Genomic DNA, 17,033 nt, shown 5'->3' on the forward strand with positions numbered 1-17,033 from the left:
AACTACTGCAAAAGCTTGATGGTGGAAGCCAGAAGCTAATAAAGCATCAGCAACAGAAGAATGAATTGGTGAACTGTTTCATCAAGCGGGAAGTATGAGGAAATTAGAGAAGTTGTTCTTCAAGTGCACAAGATGGCAGGTTGAAGAAACCACAGATCTCATCAACTGCCCTTATCATTATTTCTGCGACAGCACTTACCAGGAAGACTACCCTCCGGTCATCGACTTTCTTGTGGTCCTCTTTGTCCTCGCATCCTTTGTCTCTGCTACGGTCTTCACTCTTCTTGATTTCAGCAGAAGACCGCTCTCCTGTGCTGATCTCAGTATTGGGAGATTGAAGAGAAGATACCTGCTGCCTTCGGGTCCAATTGCGCTTCCTCTTGTTGTGCTGATCTTGGCAAATGGACAGAGGATAAACACCATGTTCTCCCTCTCACACATAGGCCCAGCTCTTCTCCAACTCGTCTACATTTCAGCTCTGGCTTTCAGAAACAGAGACGAGAGCGACATCAAGTATTCGGTGCTTGAAGCATCAACTGTTTCAGCGATCCTTCATGCAAGTTTGCACCTGGACTCCATCCTAGTGGCTTACTACACAGGGCTGGCAGCCCTGAGAGAGTCCACCTTCTCCGGCCTCTGCCTCTCGTGTGTGTGCCGCAAGGATGCACTGGTTGTCGGCGGGAGCCTTGTTGGCTACCGGGGGTGGTCGAAGGCCACAGTGTTGACAGCCATTGCACTTTGTTCCAGGATGGCTTGCAGAATCTTTGGGGAGGAAAGGTTTAGCTTGGTGATCAGGCTGGCAGTGGAAGCCATCAGTTGGGTATTTGTTACAGAGGACTCAATTGACCTGTTGTTGGGAATTGCAGATTGGAGCTTGCTTGATTTGGTTGTTTATGGAGGGATCTGTGCTTTGCTCTTTCTCAATTTCCTGAGAATGGCCATCAATCTGTTTGCTTTTATGGCAAGGAAGACTGGTCATCAGGCTGGAAAGCAGATGGATTTATGGGTTCATGATGTTGAGATGCAACAGTGAGTTGGCCACTATACTGCATTATTTTACATGATTCTTTTGTAAATTTGGAGTGTACATGAATTATAACCCTTGTAAAGCAAAAAACTGGGAGAGAAGTTTTAGAACCCAAAAAATCTCCCTGCATGTCTTCCTACAAAGCAAGAAATTAAGAGTCTTATCTTACAATTTAGATAAAATATCAAGATAATAGTTTATATTATTTTCAATTTTTAATATATTATAAGTTTATATTATTAAAAAATTATAAATTGATTTTTTTTTCATATATCAAATAAAATGAAGGGAACCTAACGCTGATTCCCTGCGTTAGGTTGCCAGCCAGCGTCAAATTATGATAAATATTCAATAAATGAATCCATTAAACTATTATGCTAATGCTAGGTTGTTCTCCGAAAGGAACGCGTTGCAGAGTCCGACTGTAACGTCTCAGCAAGGATCGCTACATCTCCATAATTCGGGTGTAATGATAAATATGTAAGAGTTCGCGTTACAGGGTCTGACTGTAACGTTTCAGCAAGGACCGCTACATCTCCATGAGAACTCTCATTGGTAAATCAATAGAGGTAGTAGATATGATGATTAGGAAAAAAATTAGTATTTTGTGTGTACAAGAGACAAAATGGACAAGCGAGTAGAGAACTCGGGTTTTAAGTTATGGTACACTGGAAAGAGTAAAGCAAGAAATAGAGTGGGTATCATTGTAGATAGTTTGTTAAAGGATGAAGTTGTAGGAGTAGTTAGAAAAGGGGATAGAATTATAGCCCTTAAGATAATAGTGGCAAAAGAAACTATGAACATAATTAGCGTATATACACCACAAGTAGGATTAGATGAAGTTACCAAATCAAGGTTTTGGGAGGACTTAGATGAAATATTACAAAATATTCTATCAAATGAAATGATTTTAATAGGCGGTGATCTAAATGGGCATGTCAGAGTGAAAAATGAGGAATATGAGAGAGTACATGGGAGTTATGGGTTTCGAACGAGGAATGAGGAAGGGAAAACTATATTAGATTTTGCGATAGCATATGACTTTATATTAGCTAATACATTTTTTAAGAAAAGAGAAGAACACTTAGTCACATTCAAAAGTGAGAATAATAAATTGCAAATTGACTTTCTTATGGTTAGGAAGAAGGATAGAAAGATTTGTAAAGATTGCAAAGTCATCCCTAGAGAAAGCTTAACTACCCAACATAGGGTAGTAGTGTTGGATATATGCCTCAAACATAGTATCAATAGAAAGAAAATATAAATGATGGGAAACAAAATATATTTAAAGAGAAGGTAGAAGTACAAGCATTAGGTGAAATATACGATGACTCTAATAGAACATGGGATAAGATGGTATCAAAGTTGAAAATAGTAGCTAAGAGTGTACTCGGTGAGTCAAAGGGACATGCACCACTAAGTAAAGAATCTTGGTGGTGGAATGAGAAAGTACAAGAGAAAGTGAAGGAAAAACGAATAGCTTATAAGGAATTATATATTTGCAAGAACGGGGAAAACTTAAAAAAATATACAATAGCCAAGAAAGAAGCTAAGAAAGTAGTAAGTGAAGCAAAAAATGAAATTTTTGAACGGTTATATCAAAAATTAGATACAAAAGAAGGGGAAAAAGACATTTATAGAATAGCTAAAGTGAGAGAAAGGAAAACAAAAGATCTTAGCCAAATAAAATGTATTAAAGATGAATGTAATAGGGTTGATCCTGTTCGAACCAGAAATCAACAGACGCTGGGCACGTGGCGCTCCTTGGCTCGCTGATGTAGATCTCCGACTGGTGGCGCGATGCTTCGGCTAACCTGCACAGAAGTCGGGCCGGGAAGGGGGTTCCCGGCGACGACCCTCCGACGCTCAAGTCAGGTAAATTACGATGAACAAGGTGGCTTCCAAAGTCTCAGAGTACGTACCCAGAATCCCCTGTCGATGAAACCTGAGGTTCTTTATATAGAGCTGTGAAAGGTTTGGGCACGCGTACCAAGGTGCATAAGTGTCCTCTGTCCTATCCTAGGTATGCGGCTGTCAGAAAGCTTACCTGTCCTTTCCTAGGTACGCGGCTGTCAGAAAGTTTACCTGACCCATATCGCTACAGTCAAAGCATGCCCTCGATGGGACAGCAGAATCCCCTGTCACAAAATTTGGAGCATGGCACACACGTGAAACCTACAGGTTGTCAAAGAAAGAAATCCTCTGGCCTTTTCCTTTGCTCCAAACTTGTAGTCCGAGCGGACAGATACCTAAACATCCGACCGGACATCCGCAGTGGTTTACTTGTGCTTTGTGGAGACTAACAAACAGGGGTGCTTTATGACTGCGATCGGTCAAAAGGTCAGCTCGGTCCATGACCTTTTTAACTGAGCGTCGGAACCCCGATTTGACAGGGTGCCTCCCAACTATAAGTGCGAGCCGGCCGGACCCCTCCGGGTACTCGATTCCATCGGCCGGCCGGCAGTCCAATCGGACCGGCCGTCTACGGCCGTCCGTCCGGTCGGACCACACTCTCCTCTGGGTGGGCGGCTGTTCCGGTGACTTCCCCTTGGCGTTGACTTTGCAAGAAAAGGGGGGGGCCACTCTTACTACCGGATCACTTGCCTTCCCTTCATGTCTAGTCGAAGGAGGCGCATAGTCCGACTGACTGGACTGTGAGTCTAGCCGAACGGCTCTTCCATGCTAATACTCTCCGCCCGGTCAGCGGCAGAGATATCCTTGAATGAATCAATGATGGCTTTCGCCGGATCTCCTCGCGTTCTGCGCCAATCTTCGACATCAATGTCGATCATACCTTCATTAAATGCTCCGAATGATTGACTGCCACGTGGAGCAATGCCATCAGAGTACGGAGGCGGTTGCATGATATTTGGATGTGACCGAAGCAATTCGAAATAAACGGCTAGATGTATGCATTGATTCCCGTGACCTGAATCCGACGGTGGAGGCCGACCGGCCCTCACCCTATAAATTCTTCATTTCCTTCTCGCCTTCACATGCCTCCGTTACCTCTACTGTTGCTCTCTGCGCTGTGGAGCTCCGGCGATCTTGTTGCTGCCTTCTGACGCTCTCCGGCACCTCTCCTCGATTCATCTCCCCTCAGTAAGGTTTTAGATCTCTCCTCCTTCCTTTCCGGTATCTAATCCGTATTTCTTCCCCTAGCTCGAGTCTTTGAAATTCCATTCCTTCGTCTTTGGAACTTCCTTTTTTGATTTATCCTGTCCGGATCATGACCAGTTCCTCTCCTCTCGAAGAACAATCCCTAGGCCCATGGTATACTACCATGCGATCCCGTTTCGAACAACGGGATTTTGATATATTGGCTGACAATTTCGAAATCCCCGAGGATATCGAAGTTCGCCTGGCTGGTCCTGCCGCTCGGCCACACAGACCGCCGCGCGGTGGTTTCTGTGTCTTTCGCGACCAATTTACCGCCGGTCTGCGGTTCCCCGTACATCCTTTTATAGCAGACGTCTGCAATTATTTTGGCGTGCCGCTCGGAAGTTTAGTACCAAACACCTTCCGTCTCCTCTGCGGCGTTGTCGTTTTGTTTAAGATTCACAACATTCCCCTCCGACCGGAGGTCTTCTTTTATTTCTATTATCCTAAGCAAGCCGAGCCGGGCACCTTTATGTTCCAAGCTCGGCCCGGTTTGGTCTTCTTCAATAAACTACCCACTTCCAATAAACATTGGAAGGACTATTATTTCTACATCCGCATGCCCAGTCAGCCAAACTTTCCGACCCAGTGGCAGGTCAGTCTACCTCCCACTCCCGAGTTGAAGAAATTCAAGACCCGACCGGATTATCTTCACGCCGCAAATGTACTAGCCGGTCTGCGGCTCGACATCAACAAACTTCTTCACGAGGGAGTGATGTACATTTTTGGGCTGAGTCCTATACGGACCCCACTTCCGACCGGCTTCGGTAAGAATTTTGCTTGGGCACTTGCTTTAATTGCTAACTGATTTCTTCTTCTCTTCATGCAGCTGACATCGTCATGGACTCGGTGATGGCCGGCGTTCTGAAGAGGAAGGCCGCGGCGACCAAGGAAATGAAGTCGTTGGGTATTCAGCCGGTCGGTTCTCATGAAGGAGAGAGCGGCACCCAGGCCGAATCGGACGCTCGGGCCTCTCAACAACAGGTGGCCACCGGAGCAACCCCCTCCAGGGAACCAACGGGCCCCGAGGAAGGGTCCGTTCGGGAGGAAGAACAACCACTGCAAAAGAGGCGCCGGGTGGAGACTCACTGCGCTCGGCTACCTCCACGGTCCAACCATCCGATCGGGCCGCCGTGGCTACTAAAGGAAAGGAGCTGCGAGACCATTTCGTCCGACCGGACGCCCTCGAATGGGACGACCTGAGGCTACTCCGGTCGGCACCCTCCCCCCGCTCGCCGCTCAGTCCAACGTTCGACCATCCATTCGCGGTTTTCTGTCGCCCCTCGATCCGGCGGCGATCGTCACGCCGCAATGTCGGATTCTTGTTCATCTTCCGATGAAGAGTTGCTACGGCCGACCGCCCACCGTGCGAGCACACCATTACTTTGAAAGGGCCCTCGCCGAGATGTGGGCCGACGCTCGCGCTGATCCCTCCGAAACTTAGCCAACAACCACATGCAAGCGGCTACGGGTAAGTTTGTTGTTTTTCAAGTTTTGCCTAAATATTTCAGCTCGGCTTTTAACAACCGGGCCTTCTTGCTTCAGAGATGGGTGGAAGAGATAGCAGTTTCCAGCCGCCTGGCTATGGCGGACGAGGAGATAAGACAACTGCGGGCGGCAGGCGGTCCGAGCGGCTCCCAAGGCCCATCCTACTCCGATGCAAAAGAGTCAAGAGGCTCAAACTCTACTAGGCTGAAGCGAAGAAAGCAGTGACCGGGCCGCCCCAGGAGTCAGCGACAGGTCAAGTCGCTTGACACAAAGATAGCCACCACTCGGAAGAACACAGCCATCTCCGATCTGGAGAAGAAAACGTGGAGGCCCGGGGCCTGGAGTTGAAGATAAAGGAGCGACGGAGCGGCTCGATCGGGAGAAGGCAGGCCGCTCGGCCGATGCGGAGAAGATTGAACGTCTGAATGAGGCCCTCACAAGCTCCCGGGCAACCTTCAAAGAATACCGGGATGCCGAGCCGAGTCGCCGCTCTCCGACAAAGCCACATCCGATCGCCCGAGTTCTCGGAGAAAATTTGCGAGCGGATGTACTCGACTTTCGACTTGGCCATTACGGCCACTATGACCTATCTGAAGTCGAAGGGCCTTCTTCCGGAGTCCACCAATATTCCGGCCGGCGATCAGGTGGAGCTCCTGAGCAACATTCCGAGGGACCTCTACGACTACATCGAGTAATTCTTGTAATTTCGCCGCTCGGCTGAACATGAACCTTTTTGGCCTAAGGTTTTAATTTTAATGAAATGCTTTCCTTTCGTGTACTCTATCTTTTTGCACTGTTCCCTTGCTAACACTTGTACTGTCCGCTCGTCTTCTATCACATCATACCTTGGGCATTTATAGCCGGAAGGCGCGGCTCTCGATCTTTAACGACGGAGCTCGTCGGCGCGGATATTTATAGCCGGACGGCGCGGCTCTCGATCTTTAACGACGGAGCTCGTCGGTTCGGATATTTATAGCCGGACGGCGCGGCTCTCGATCTTTAACGACGGAGCTCGTCGGTTCGTCCGCTCGGATTATTTATAGACGCCGACTCGTCTCTCGATTTTTAACGACGGAGCTCGTCGGCGCGGATATTTATAGCCGGACGGCGTGGCTCTCGATCTTTAACGACGGTGCTCGTCGGTCTTCCGCTCGGAGGGTTTATAGACGCCGGCTCGTCTCTTGATCTTTAACGACGGTGCTCGTCGGCGCGGATATTTATAGTCGGACGGCGCGGCCCCTGATCCTTCACGCCGGAGCTCCGCGGTTCGTCCGCTCGGACTTTTACTGGACGCCGGCTCGTCTCTCGATCTTTAACGACGGAGCTCGTCGGCGCGGATATTTATAGCCGGACGGCGCGGCTCTCGATCTTTAACGACGGAGCTCGTCGGTTCGTCCGCTCGGATTATTTATAGACGCCGGCTCGTCTCTCGATTTTTAACGACGGAGCTCGTCGGCGCGGATATTTATAGCCGGACGGCGCGGCTCTCGATCTTTAACGACGGAGCTCGTCGGTTCGTCCGCTCGGATTATTTATAGACGCGAGCTTCTCGATTTTTAACGACGGAGCTCGTCGGCGCGGATATTTATAGCCGGACGGCGCGGCTCTCGATCTTTAACGACGGAGCTCGTCGGTTCGTCCGCTCGGATTATTTATAGACGCCGGCTCGTCTCTCGATTTTTAACGACGGAGCTCGTCGGCGCGGATATTTATAGCCGGACGGCGCGGCTCTACGGTTTAACGTCTGGGCTAGACGACCTTCAAGGCTAACTCCTTACCAGGTCGAGCGACCTTGGCCTTCCTTTCAGCAGAGGATACCCTGTGCTTTCATCTTTCTACTCCCTGCATCGCAAGTACATAGGCGACCCAAAAGTATATAAGTTTATATTTAGCGCACCTTTCACCCAACTTGGAGAACGTATTCATGGCCGAACGGCTCAGGGTCTACTTCGTCGGGCATTTTGGCTTGAATAAGTTGCCTCCGTCCGAACGGCACGGGGCCTTCGTTCCTCGAGCGCTTGGCTCGACCCATTTACCTCCGGCCGAGCGGCACGGGGCCTTCGTTCTTCGATGATAATGCCTTATATTCGCTCCTTTGACTTTTCATTTCTGCATTTCCAGTAATCAATCGAAAAATGTACACAGGATGATTTACATAGGCACACCTTTCACCCCGCCCGGTAAGGCTGGAGGTGGTTCGCGCTCCACGGCCTATCTAGCTCCCTACCGTCCTCATCCTCCAAATAATACGCGCCCGAGCGGAGCTTTTCGATGATTTTGAAGGGACCTACCCACGGAGCTTCAAGCTTGCCGACGTCGCCGACCGGCTTGACTTTCTTCCAGACCAGGTCGCCTACCTGGAATGATCTGGGAATGACGCGTCGGTTGTAGTTTTGCTTCATTCGTTGACGATAGGCCATCAGCCGAACGGATGCCTTGGCACGCTCTTCGTCGACCAAATTCAGCTCCATGTTTCTCCGCTCGGCGTTGCCTTCATCATAACACTGGATCCGCGCGGACTCGACGCCGACTTCGACCGGAATGACGGCCTCACCGCCGTATACCAAATGGAACGGCGTGACACCTGTCCCTTCTTTTGGCGTCGTTCGGATGGCCCATAAAACGCCCGGCACTTCATCCGGCCAACTTCCTCCCACGTGGTCGAGCCGAGCGCGCAGAATACGGAGAATTTCCCGGTTGGCTACTTCGGCTTGACCGTTGCTTTGGGGGTAAGCCACAGACGTGAAGTGTTGCTCGATGCCGTAGCTTTTGCACCAATCTTCCAGCACCTTCCCTGTGAATTGCCGCCCGTTGTCGGAAACCAATCGGCGAGGGATACCGAACCTACAGATGATATGTTGCCAGATGAATTTCTTGACCATCTGCTCGGTGATCCTGGCTAGTGGCTCGGCCTCCACCCACTTGGAGAAATAATCGACCGCCACTAGCAAAAATTTCCTCTGCCCGGTCGCCATAGGAAATGGACCCACAATATCCATTCCCCATTGATCGAACGGACATGAGACGGTTGATGCCTTCATCTCCTCTGCCGGTCGGTGGGAGACGTTGTGATACTTCTGGCATGAAAGGCAAGTAGATACTGTCCGGGCGGCGTCTATTTGTAAGGTCGGTCAAAAGTATCCAGCTAGCAAAATCTTCTTGGCTAGTGATCTTCCGCCCGGATGTCCTCCGCACGATCCTTGATGTACCTCTTGGAGGATGTAAGCCGAGTCTTCCGAGCTCACACACTTCAACAGCGGGCGAGAGAAAGCCTTCTTGTAGAGCTGATCGCCGATGAGGGTGAACCGACCGGCCCTCCTCCTGAGCAGCTGGGCTTCATCCCGACCGGCCGGTGTGGCTCCCGAGCGGAGGAACTCTACGATGGGTGTCCTCCAGTCGCTTGGAAATGTGAGGCCTTCCATCCGGTCGACGTGCGCCGCCAGCAGTACTTTTTCAATTGGTTGCTGAATGGCGATCGGCGTTATAGAACTTGCTAGTTTGGCTAACTCATCGGCTGCCTGGTTCTCCGTTCGGGGAATCTTTTGAATAAGGACCTCTCGGAAAGTAGCTTTGAGTTTTTCAAAGGCTTCAGCGTAGAGCTTAAGCCGAACACTGTTGATTTCAAAGGTACCAGAAAGTTGCTGAGCGGCCAACTGTGAATCCGAATAGAGAGTCACCCGACCGGCTCCCACATGCTGTGCTGCCTGTAATCCGGCTATGAGGGCCTCATACTCTGCTTCATTGTTGGTGGCTTTGTAGTCCAGCCGGACGGATAGGTGCATCTTTTCTTCTTGAGGTGAGATCAGTAATATTCCAATCCCACTTCCGAGTCGAGTGGAAGACCCATCCACATATATCCTCCACAGAGCTTCCGGCTCTGGCCTCTGCACTTCGGCCAAGGATTGCGCTTTGATTGCCGAGCGGGGCTGGTATTGGATGTCAAATTCACTTAGTTCTGTCGTCCACTTGATGAGCCGTCCGGACGCTTCTGGATTTAACAGCACTCTTCCTAGTGGACTGTTTGTCCGGACAATGATGGTGTGAGCCAAGAAATATGGTCGAAGGCCCCGAGCGGCTAGAATCAAAGCAAAGGCCAACTTCTCGAGCCCGGTGTAACGAGATTCAGCATCTTTTAAAATGTGGCTTAGAAAATACATCGGTTGCTCTTCGCCGCTCGCCCTCACAAGTGCCGAGCCTACAGCATGCTCAGTTGACGACAGATACAGATAAAGTGACTCACCCCCGATCGGCTTGGCAAGTATAGGCAGAGAATTCAGATATGTTTTCAATTCTCCGAACGCTCGGTCACATTCCTCATCCCACTGGAACCTGGTAGCCTTGCGCAGGATCTTGAAGAATGGTAGGCTCCGGTCGGCGGTTTTGGAGATGAATCTGGACAAAGCAGTTATCCGACCGGTTAACCGTTGCACTTCCCTTGTATTTCTGGGAGGCGACATGTCTTGCAGAGCTTTCACCTTGCTAGGATTGGCTTCAATTCCCCGCTCGGTCACTATATATCCCAAGAAACGCCCCCCTTTTGCTCCGAACAAGCATTTCTGGGGATTTAGCTTGACTCCATATCTGCGTAGCGTTTGAAAGGTTTCTTCCATGTCCTTGAAGAGATCGGCCGCTCGGAAGGATTTGATAAGAATGTCGTCCACATAAACTTCCAGATTCCGCCCGATCTGCTCCCTGAACACTTTGTTCATCAAGCGTTGATAGGTGGCCCCGGCATTCTTCAATCCGAACGGCATCACATTGTAGCAATATGTGCCGTCGGCAGTCACGAAGCTAACCTTTTCCTGATCTTCACGGGCGAGCGGTACTTGGTGATAGCCCTGGTAGGCGTCGAGCATGCAAATTAATTCACAGCCGGCCGTAGAGTCCACCAGCTGATCTATCCGGGGCAAAGGATAAAATCTTTGGGGCATGCTTTGTTTAAGTCCCGAAAGTCGATGCAAACTCTCCACTTGCCGCCCGGCTTGGAGACCAATACCACGTTGGCCAGCCACTCGGGAACTGCACCTCGCACTACTTCTGCCCGGATGATGGCATTCTGCTCGGCACTGAAATCTCTTTTCCTCTGCTTCACTGGCCGAGCGTCTGGTCGGACATGCAACTCATGCTGCGTTAGGCTCGGCGAAATTCCGGGCAACTCATGTGTCGTCCAGACGAAGACATCATGATTTCGTTGGAGGCATTGGATCAGCTTCTCCTTCTGTTCTTCCTCCAGATCAGAGGCGATAAAAGTCGTGGCCTCCGATCGGGTCGGATGGATCTGAACTTCCTCCTTTTCATCATAAATTAAAGCAGGAGGTTTCTCGGTTATGGCGTGTACCTCGATTCGGGGCGCCTTCCGAGCGGAACAAGCTTCTGCTCGGATCATCTCTATATAGCAGCTAGCTGATCTCCACGTACTTCTCCTACTTTATCCTCCACGGGAAATTTTATCTTCGGTGGAAGGTTGAGACAACCGCTCGGAATTCGTCCCAAAATGACGTTGTAGGACGAGGAGAGTCGACCACCACGAAGTTTATTGTCTGGTCCTCTGGCTCCTCTCGAGGTAGCAGTAGGATCTGTCAAAACTTGCAAGTAAACCCAGAGCGGGGTTGTCATGGCGCTCGGCTCGATCAATTTGCTGATCAAACGCCTTCTTGAATATGATGTTGACCGAGCTCCCTGTCAACAAATACACGGTGAATGGTGTAATTTGCTATTACCGCTTTAATGAACAGAGCGTCGTCGTGGGGCACTTCTAGTCCCTCCAAGTCCTCCGGTCCACTTGCCCGCTCTTGGCTACAACCGACTGCGGGAGCTGCCGGACGCCGCCTTTCGCTCGGTTGGAATCTCCTCCGGTCGGCCCACCAGCAATAACGTTGATCTCGCCCCGGAAGTATTGCTCCTATTTTCCTCCTCCCGAGCGGTCTATGGACGCCCGGCGATTCTCCTTCCTCGGAGGCCGTGCCGATCGGGTGTCTGTCGATGTCGCCCCTCGGTGCGGGTCCGGTCGACTTCATGAGTCCTCGCTCCGCCGATGGGAGGCGAGTCGGCTTTCACAGGAGTTGGACCAAAGGAAGACTTCGCAATCCCTCATGTTGTGCGTATCCGTCCGGTGGAAGGCGGAACATAGGGGTCCACCTCTTCTTTGGCTTTGCCGACCCACTTCTCGTGCGATCGGGCGTGGGGATCGAATGCTTGACCTCGGTCCTCCGGGTGGGCTGGCGGGCGTCTTGTTCCGCTCGGCATGAACAGGTGCGCGGAGTTTCCTTTTTCCGAGCGGCTTGCGCTTCTTCCACGTTTATATATTCGTTGGCCCGATGTAGCATGTGATCATAATCTCGGGGCGGCTTTCGGATGAGCGACCGGAAGAAGTCCCCATCCACAAGGCCTTGCGTGAAGGCATTCATCATCGTCTCCGATGTGGCCGTGGGGATATCCATCGCCACTTGGTTGAATCGCTGAATATAACCTCGAAGCGATTCTCTCGGCTCTTGCTTGATGGCGAATAAGCTGACACTTGTCTTTTGATAACGCCGACTACTGGCGAAGTGGTGGAGAAAGGCCGTTCGGAATTCCTTGAAGCTAGTAATGGATCCGTCCGGCAACCTCCGGAACCACCGTTGAGCAGATCCCGAGAGAGTGGTAAGAAAGACTCGGCACTTCACTCCATCGGTGTATTGATGGAGCGTGGCTGTGTTATCAAACTTACCCAGATGATCATCCGGGGCCGTCGTTCCATTGTACTCGCCGATCGTCGGAGGCACGTAGTGCTTGGGTAGAGGGTCTCGTAGAATAGCCTCCGAGAATTGGCGATTGATCCGCTCGGGAGATGAGTCCGCCCGGGGAGCTTTTCCTTTTCTATCATCCCGCCTTGGAATTTCGTCTGAAGAAGAGCCTCTATCTCTTCGAGCTGGTGCGGCTTCAGGGGTGCGAAATAAGGCCCGATGGAATGCGACGGTGGCTGGAGGTGCTTCCGCTCGGCAACCAGACGCAGATGTTGCTTGTTGCTCTGGCCGTTCGGCTGATGTTTTTTGTCTTTGCTCCACTAGTTTGGCAGCCCTCATCTCGACCAGAGCTTCGAGTTCTTCTGTTGAAAGCGCCACCGTGTGTTGTCGTCCAGCCTCGTCCATTGCTCTTGTTCGAATGCAGGTGCATTCCCACAGACGGCGCCAAGGGTATTAGTAAATGATGGAGAAATAAAAGAGTGGTGGAAGGGGTATTTTCATCAACTTTTTAATGAAAGTTTAGGTGACCAACTTAACTTAGGTAATTTAATTAGATCAAATGAGCATAGAAATTTTAATTTTTATCGTAGAATTCAAACTTCAGAAGTAAAACAAACTTTAAATGAAATGCACATGGAAAAGTCGTTGGACCAGATGATATTCCGATATAGGTATGTAAGTGCTTAGGGAAACAAGGTATTGAATGACTTACAAAATTATTTAACATGATATTGAAAACGAAAAGAATGTCTGATCAGTGGAGGATAAGTACTCTAGTTCCCTTATATAAGAACAAGGGAGACATACAAAATTGTGCAAACTATAGGGGTATTAAACTAATGAGTCATACTATGAAACTTTGGGAAAAGGTAATAGAAAAAAGATTAAGGAGACCACAGTGACAGAAAATCAATTTGGGTTCATGTCTGGAAGGTCGACAATAGAAGCTATACATCTCCTTAGACAATTAATTGAAAAATATCGGGAGCAAAAACAAGATCTACAAATGGTATTCATTGACTTAGAAAAAGCGTATGATAGAGTCCCAAAAGAAATTATATGGAGAATTTTAGAAAAGAGAGGTTAGCGTAACATATATTGAACTAATTAAGGATATATATGAGGATATAACAACGAGAGTAAAGACTTCAGGAGGAGTAACTGAAGCATTTCCAATAAAGATAGGGTTACATCAAGGATCAACCCTAAGTCCCTATCTTTTTACACTAATTATGGATGAACTCACTGCGCACATTCAAGACACAGTGCCGTGGTGCATATTGTTTGCAGATGATATTATTTTGGTAGATGAGACACGTGAAGGAGTAAATGCTAAGCTAGAATCTTGGAGGGAAACACTAGAAGGGAAAGGTTTTAAGCTTAGTAGATTAAAGACAGAATATATGGAATTTAAGTTTAGCAATATTGGAAGTAATGAAATAATTGTTAAGATAGGAGAGGACGAGTTGCCCGGAACCGAGAGATTTAAATATTTAGGATCATATTTACAAAATGATGGATGGATTGAGAGAGATGTCTTACATAGAATACAAGCAGGATGGGTGAAATGGAGGGGAGCGTCGGGTGTTTTATGTGACCGTAAAGTACCTCTTAAACTTAAAGGTAAGTTCTATAAAACCGCAGTTAGACCTGCTATGTTATATGGAGCTGAATGTTGGGCTATAACTCGAGCACATGAGCAGAATATGAGAGTTAGAGAGATGAGGATGTTAAGGTGGATGTGTGGACATACGAAGATGGGCAAAATAAGAAATGAGAGCATTAGAGAGAAAGTCAGAGTTGCATCTATTGAGGAAAAACTCCAAGAGACACGTTTAAGATGGTACGGACATGTACTTAGACAACCAATAAATGCTCCAGTTAGGCGATGTGAAACTATGATAAACATGCATATCAAACGAGGAAGAGGAAGACCAAAAAAGACTTGGTTAGCAACAATAAAACAAGATCAAATTTATTTAAATATAGATGATGATATAATAGGAGATAGAGCTCAATGGCGTAAAAAGATTCATACAGCCGCCCCCACCTAGTGGGAAAAGGTGTGGTTGTTGTTGTTGTATATCAAATAAAATATAATTAATTTTGAATAAGTTTATTAATAAATTATCTATGAGTTTTGGTCAAAAATGTTAATGAACTAAATTTATTAGGTAAATTTTAGACCATGTAGTGTATGTTTAGTATTATCTAAATCGTGTAGGTAATTTTGAAAATAACTTAAATCATATATATGATATCTATTTTGTCCCATTAATCGATTGTTACACTGTCACAATTAATTAAAAATATTTTTTTAAAAAAAATTAGAAAGTTTTTGAGAGTGTGGATATAATCAAGAAAAATACATAAAATCTTATTTCATATCATTCTGAGCTCTCTAAGTTCGTCATCCGATTTTTGTCGTAATCGACAGATGAACCTACAGAGCTCGGAATAATATGGAATAAGGTCATATATGTTTGTCTAATTCTTCTGATTATATTCACACCCTCAAACATGATTTCTTTATGTTATATTGAGAGAAATTTTTTAAACACATCGAATTTTTTAATTGATTACTACATTGTAGCAATTAATTCAGTATTATTCTGTGGTCATGAATAGTAACTTTAATCGATTGCTACAATGTAAACGTCGATTAAACTTTTAAAAATGATTAAAAAAAACTTTCTATGATAAAAAATTTGTTTCTTTCAATACGGTGTATCGAGTTGATATTTAAAGACATAGATATAATTAGGAGAACTAGATGAATACATAAGATCTGATTCTATGTTATTCCGAGCTCTTTAAGTCTATCAGTCAGTTTCGACCAAAACTGGCTGATGGACCTAGAGAGCTTGTAATGACATAGAATCAAATCTTATTTATTCGTATAGTTCTCCTGATTATATTCATGCCCTCAAATATCAATTCTCTATACTATATTTGTTAGTGCAATTTCGCTTGGGTTAAAGTTAACCAAGTTGACTAAACTTGAGTTGGCTTAAACTTGAGTCTTGATGTTTGAGTTTCGATGTTTGACAATATATGAATATTATAGGTGCAATTGTCCATATGAGAGACTGACGGTCAAAGGTTGACCAGAAGAGTCAAGTAGGTCAAGGTTGACCAAATACTTGATTGGAATTCCTAGCTGGAGGTTAGACAAGGGTAAGTCCAACGGAAGGTTGGCTAAAGAAGAATATCCAAGTGGGTCAGTGTTAATCGGACACTTGGTGTGAAAGTCCCGGTGAGTGAAACAGGAAATTGGAAAGCCCTAGTAAGTGAAGCTAGGCAGTGAGAAAGTTCTAGTGAGTGAAGCCAGACAGTAGAAATCCAGGTGGGTCAAGGTTGACCAAACATCTAGTGAGTGGAAGTCCAAGTGGGTCATGGATGACCGGAAACTTGGTATAAGACGATAAGTCCAAGTGGGTTAAGGTTGACCGAACACTTAGCACAAGGAAAAAAGTCCAAATGGGTCAAAGAGTTGACCGGATACTTGATGACAAAGTCCCAGCAGGACAAGATTAACTTGATGCTAGACAATGAGGAGTTCCAACAGGTCATGGTTGACCGGATGTTGGGCATGAGTATCGAAGACTTGAGCTAAGTAAGTTAGGGTTGGCCAATCAATCAAGTGATCAATTAAGCCAGAGCTCAATCGATCGATTAGGAGTGTTGCGAACAAAGGCGCGATTGGGGCTATGCCAATCGATTGAAGTCATTCTCGCGAGCACATAAAGGTTTCCAATCAATCAACCAATCGATTGGGCTACTCCCCAATCAATCAATTTGTCGATTGGGCTGGATTTTCTCGCAAAATCACGAGGTAGCCAGAATTAATTGGTTAATCGATTATGGGTCTTTTGCGAGAGCATAGAAACACTTTGAATTGATCAGTTGATCGATTGAAATCTCCCCAATCAATTTGTCAATCGATTAGGATATGACCGTTGCGCAAGTTGCGAGCTTTGGATGGTTGTGATCGTTGGGATATGATGTGGCAATCGATTGGGAGCAGACTCAATCGATTGGGAGCCCTAAAAGTGCAAATATAAAGGCGAAGGCGAGTTCAAACGTGACATCTCTTCTTTGCAACTTTTCACCAATTCTTCTCCACCAATGTTGCCAGTTCTTGAAGCTTCTTGGAGACAAGTGTTGCTGTTCTTCCAAGGTTCAAGAGATGATTTCAAGCTACAAGAGATCAAGCAAGAAGAGGTTTTATTGTATTTATGTATATTTACTTCTTGTTTTGAGTTGTATTCTTATGTGAGCTTGTACAAGATTTCTCCACCTTCGGATTGTTCCGAAAAGGAGTATTTTCATTTTTCATTATTTTTTATTTTTTTATTTTTAATTGATTACTTTAGCTTTGATTAAAAATCTTTTTGGGGGTCACATAAACATACAGGAATCAATTGTTACACACTAGTAATCAATTCAGTGAGCGAAAGTGAATGAGCAGAGGGATCAAATGAATATCAAATACATGATTTAGGTATTTTCAAAGATGTCTATATGATTCGGATAATACGAAACTTAAATTACATGGTTAATTAATTTACCTAAATTTAGCATGTTCATGTATATTTGTTTCTTTGCCCTCAAGACATGGTTGAATTGACTAT

General features: G+C 46.8%; 1 protein-coding gene across 1 annotated transcript; it reads left to right on the top strand.

Moving 5' to 3' along the window:
• The first annotated feature begins 26 nt into the window (after nt 1–26).
• On the top strand, nt 27–1,209 carry LOC121981780. Its single transcript, XM_042534493.1, has one exon. It carries the CDS (start codon nt 95–97, stop codon nt 1,031–1,033), a length of 939 nt encoding a protein of 312 aa, XP_042390427.1. The 5' UTR covers nt 27–94; the 3' UTR covers nt 1,034–1,209.
• The last annotated feature ends 15,824 nt before the right edge of the window (nt 1,210–17,033 follow it).

The sequence above is a fragment of the Zingiber officinale genome, chromosome 5A (assembly GCF_018446385.1).
Source record: "Zingiber officinale cultivar Zhangliang chromosome 5A, Zo_v1.1, whole genome shotgun sequence".
NCBI classification, from domain to species: Eukaryota; Viridiplantae; Streptophyta; class Magnoliopsida; order Zingiberales; family Zingiberaceae; genus Zingiber; species Zingiber officinale.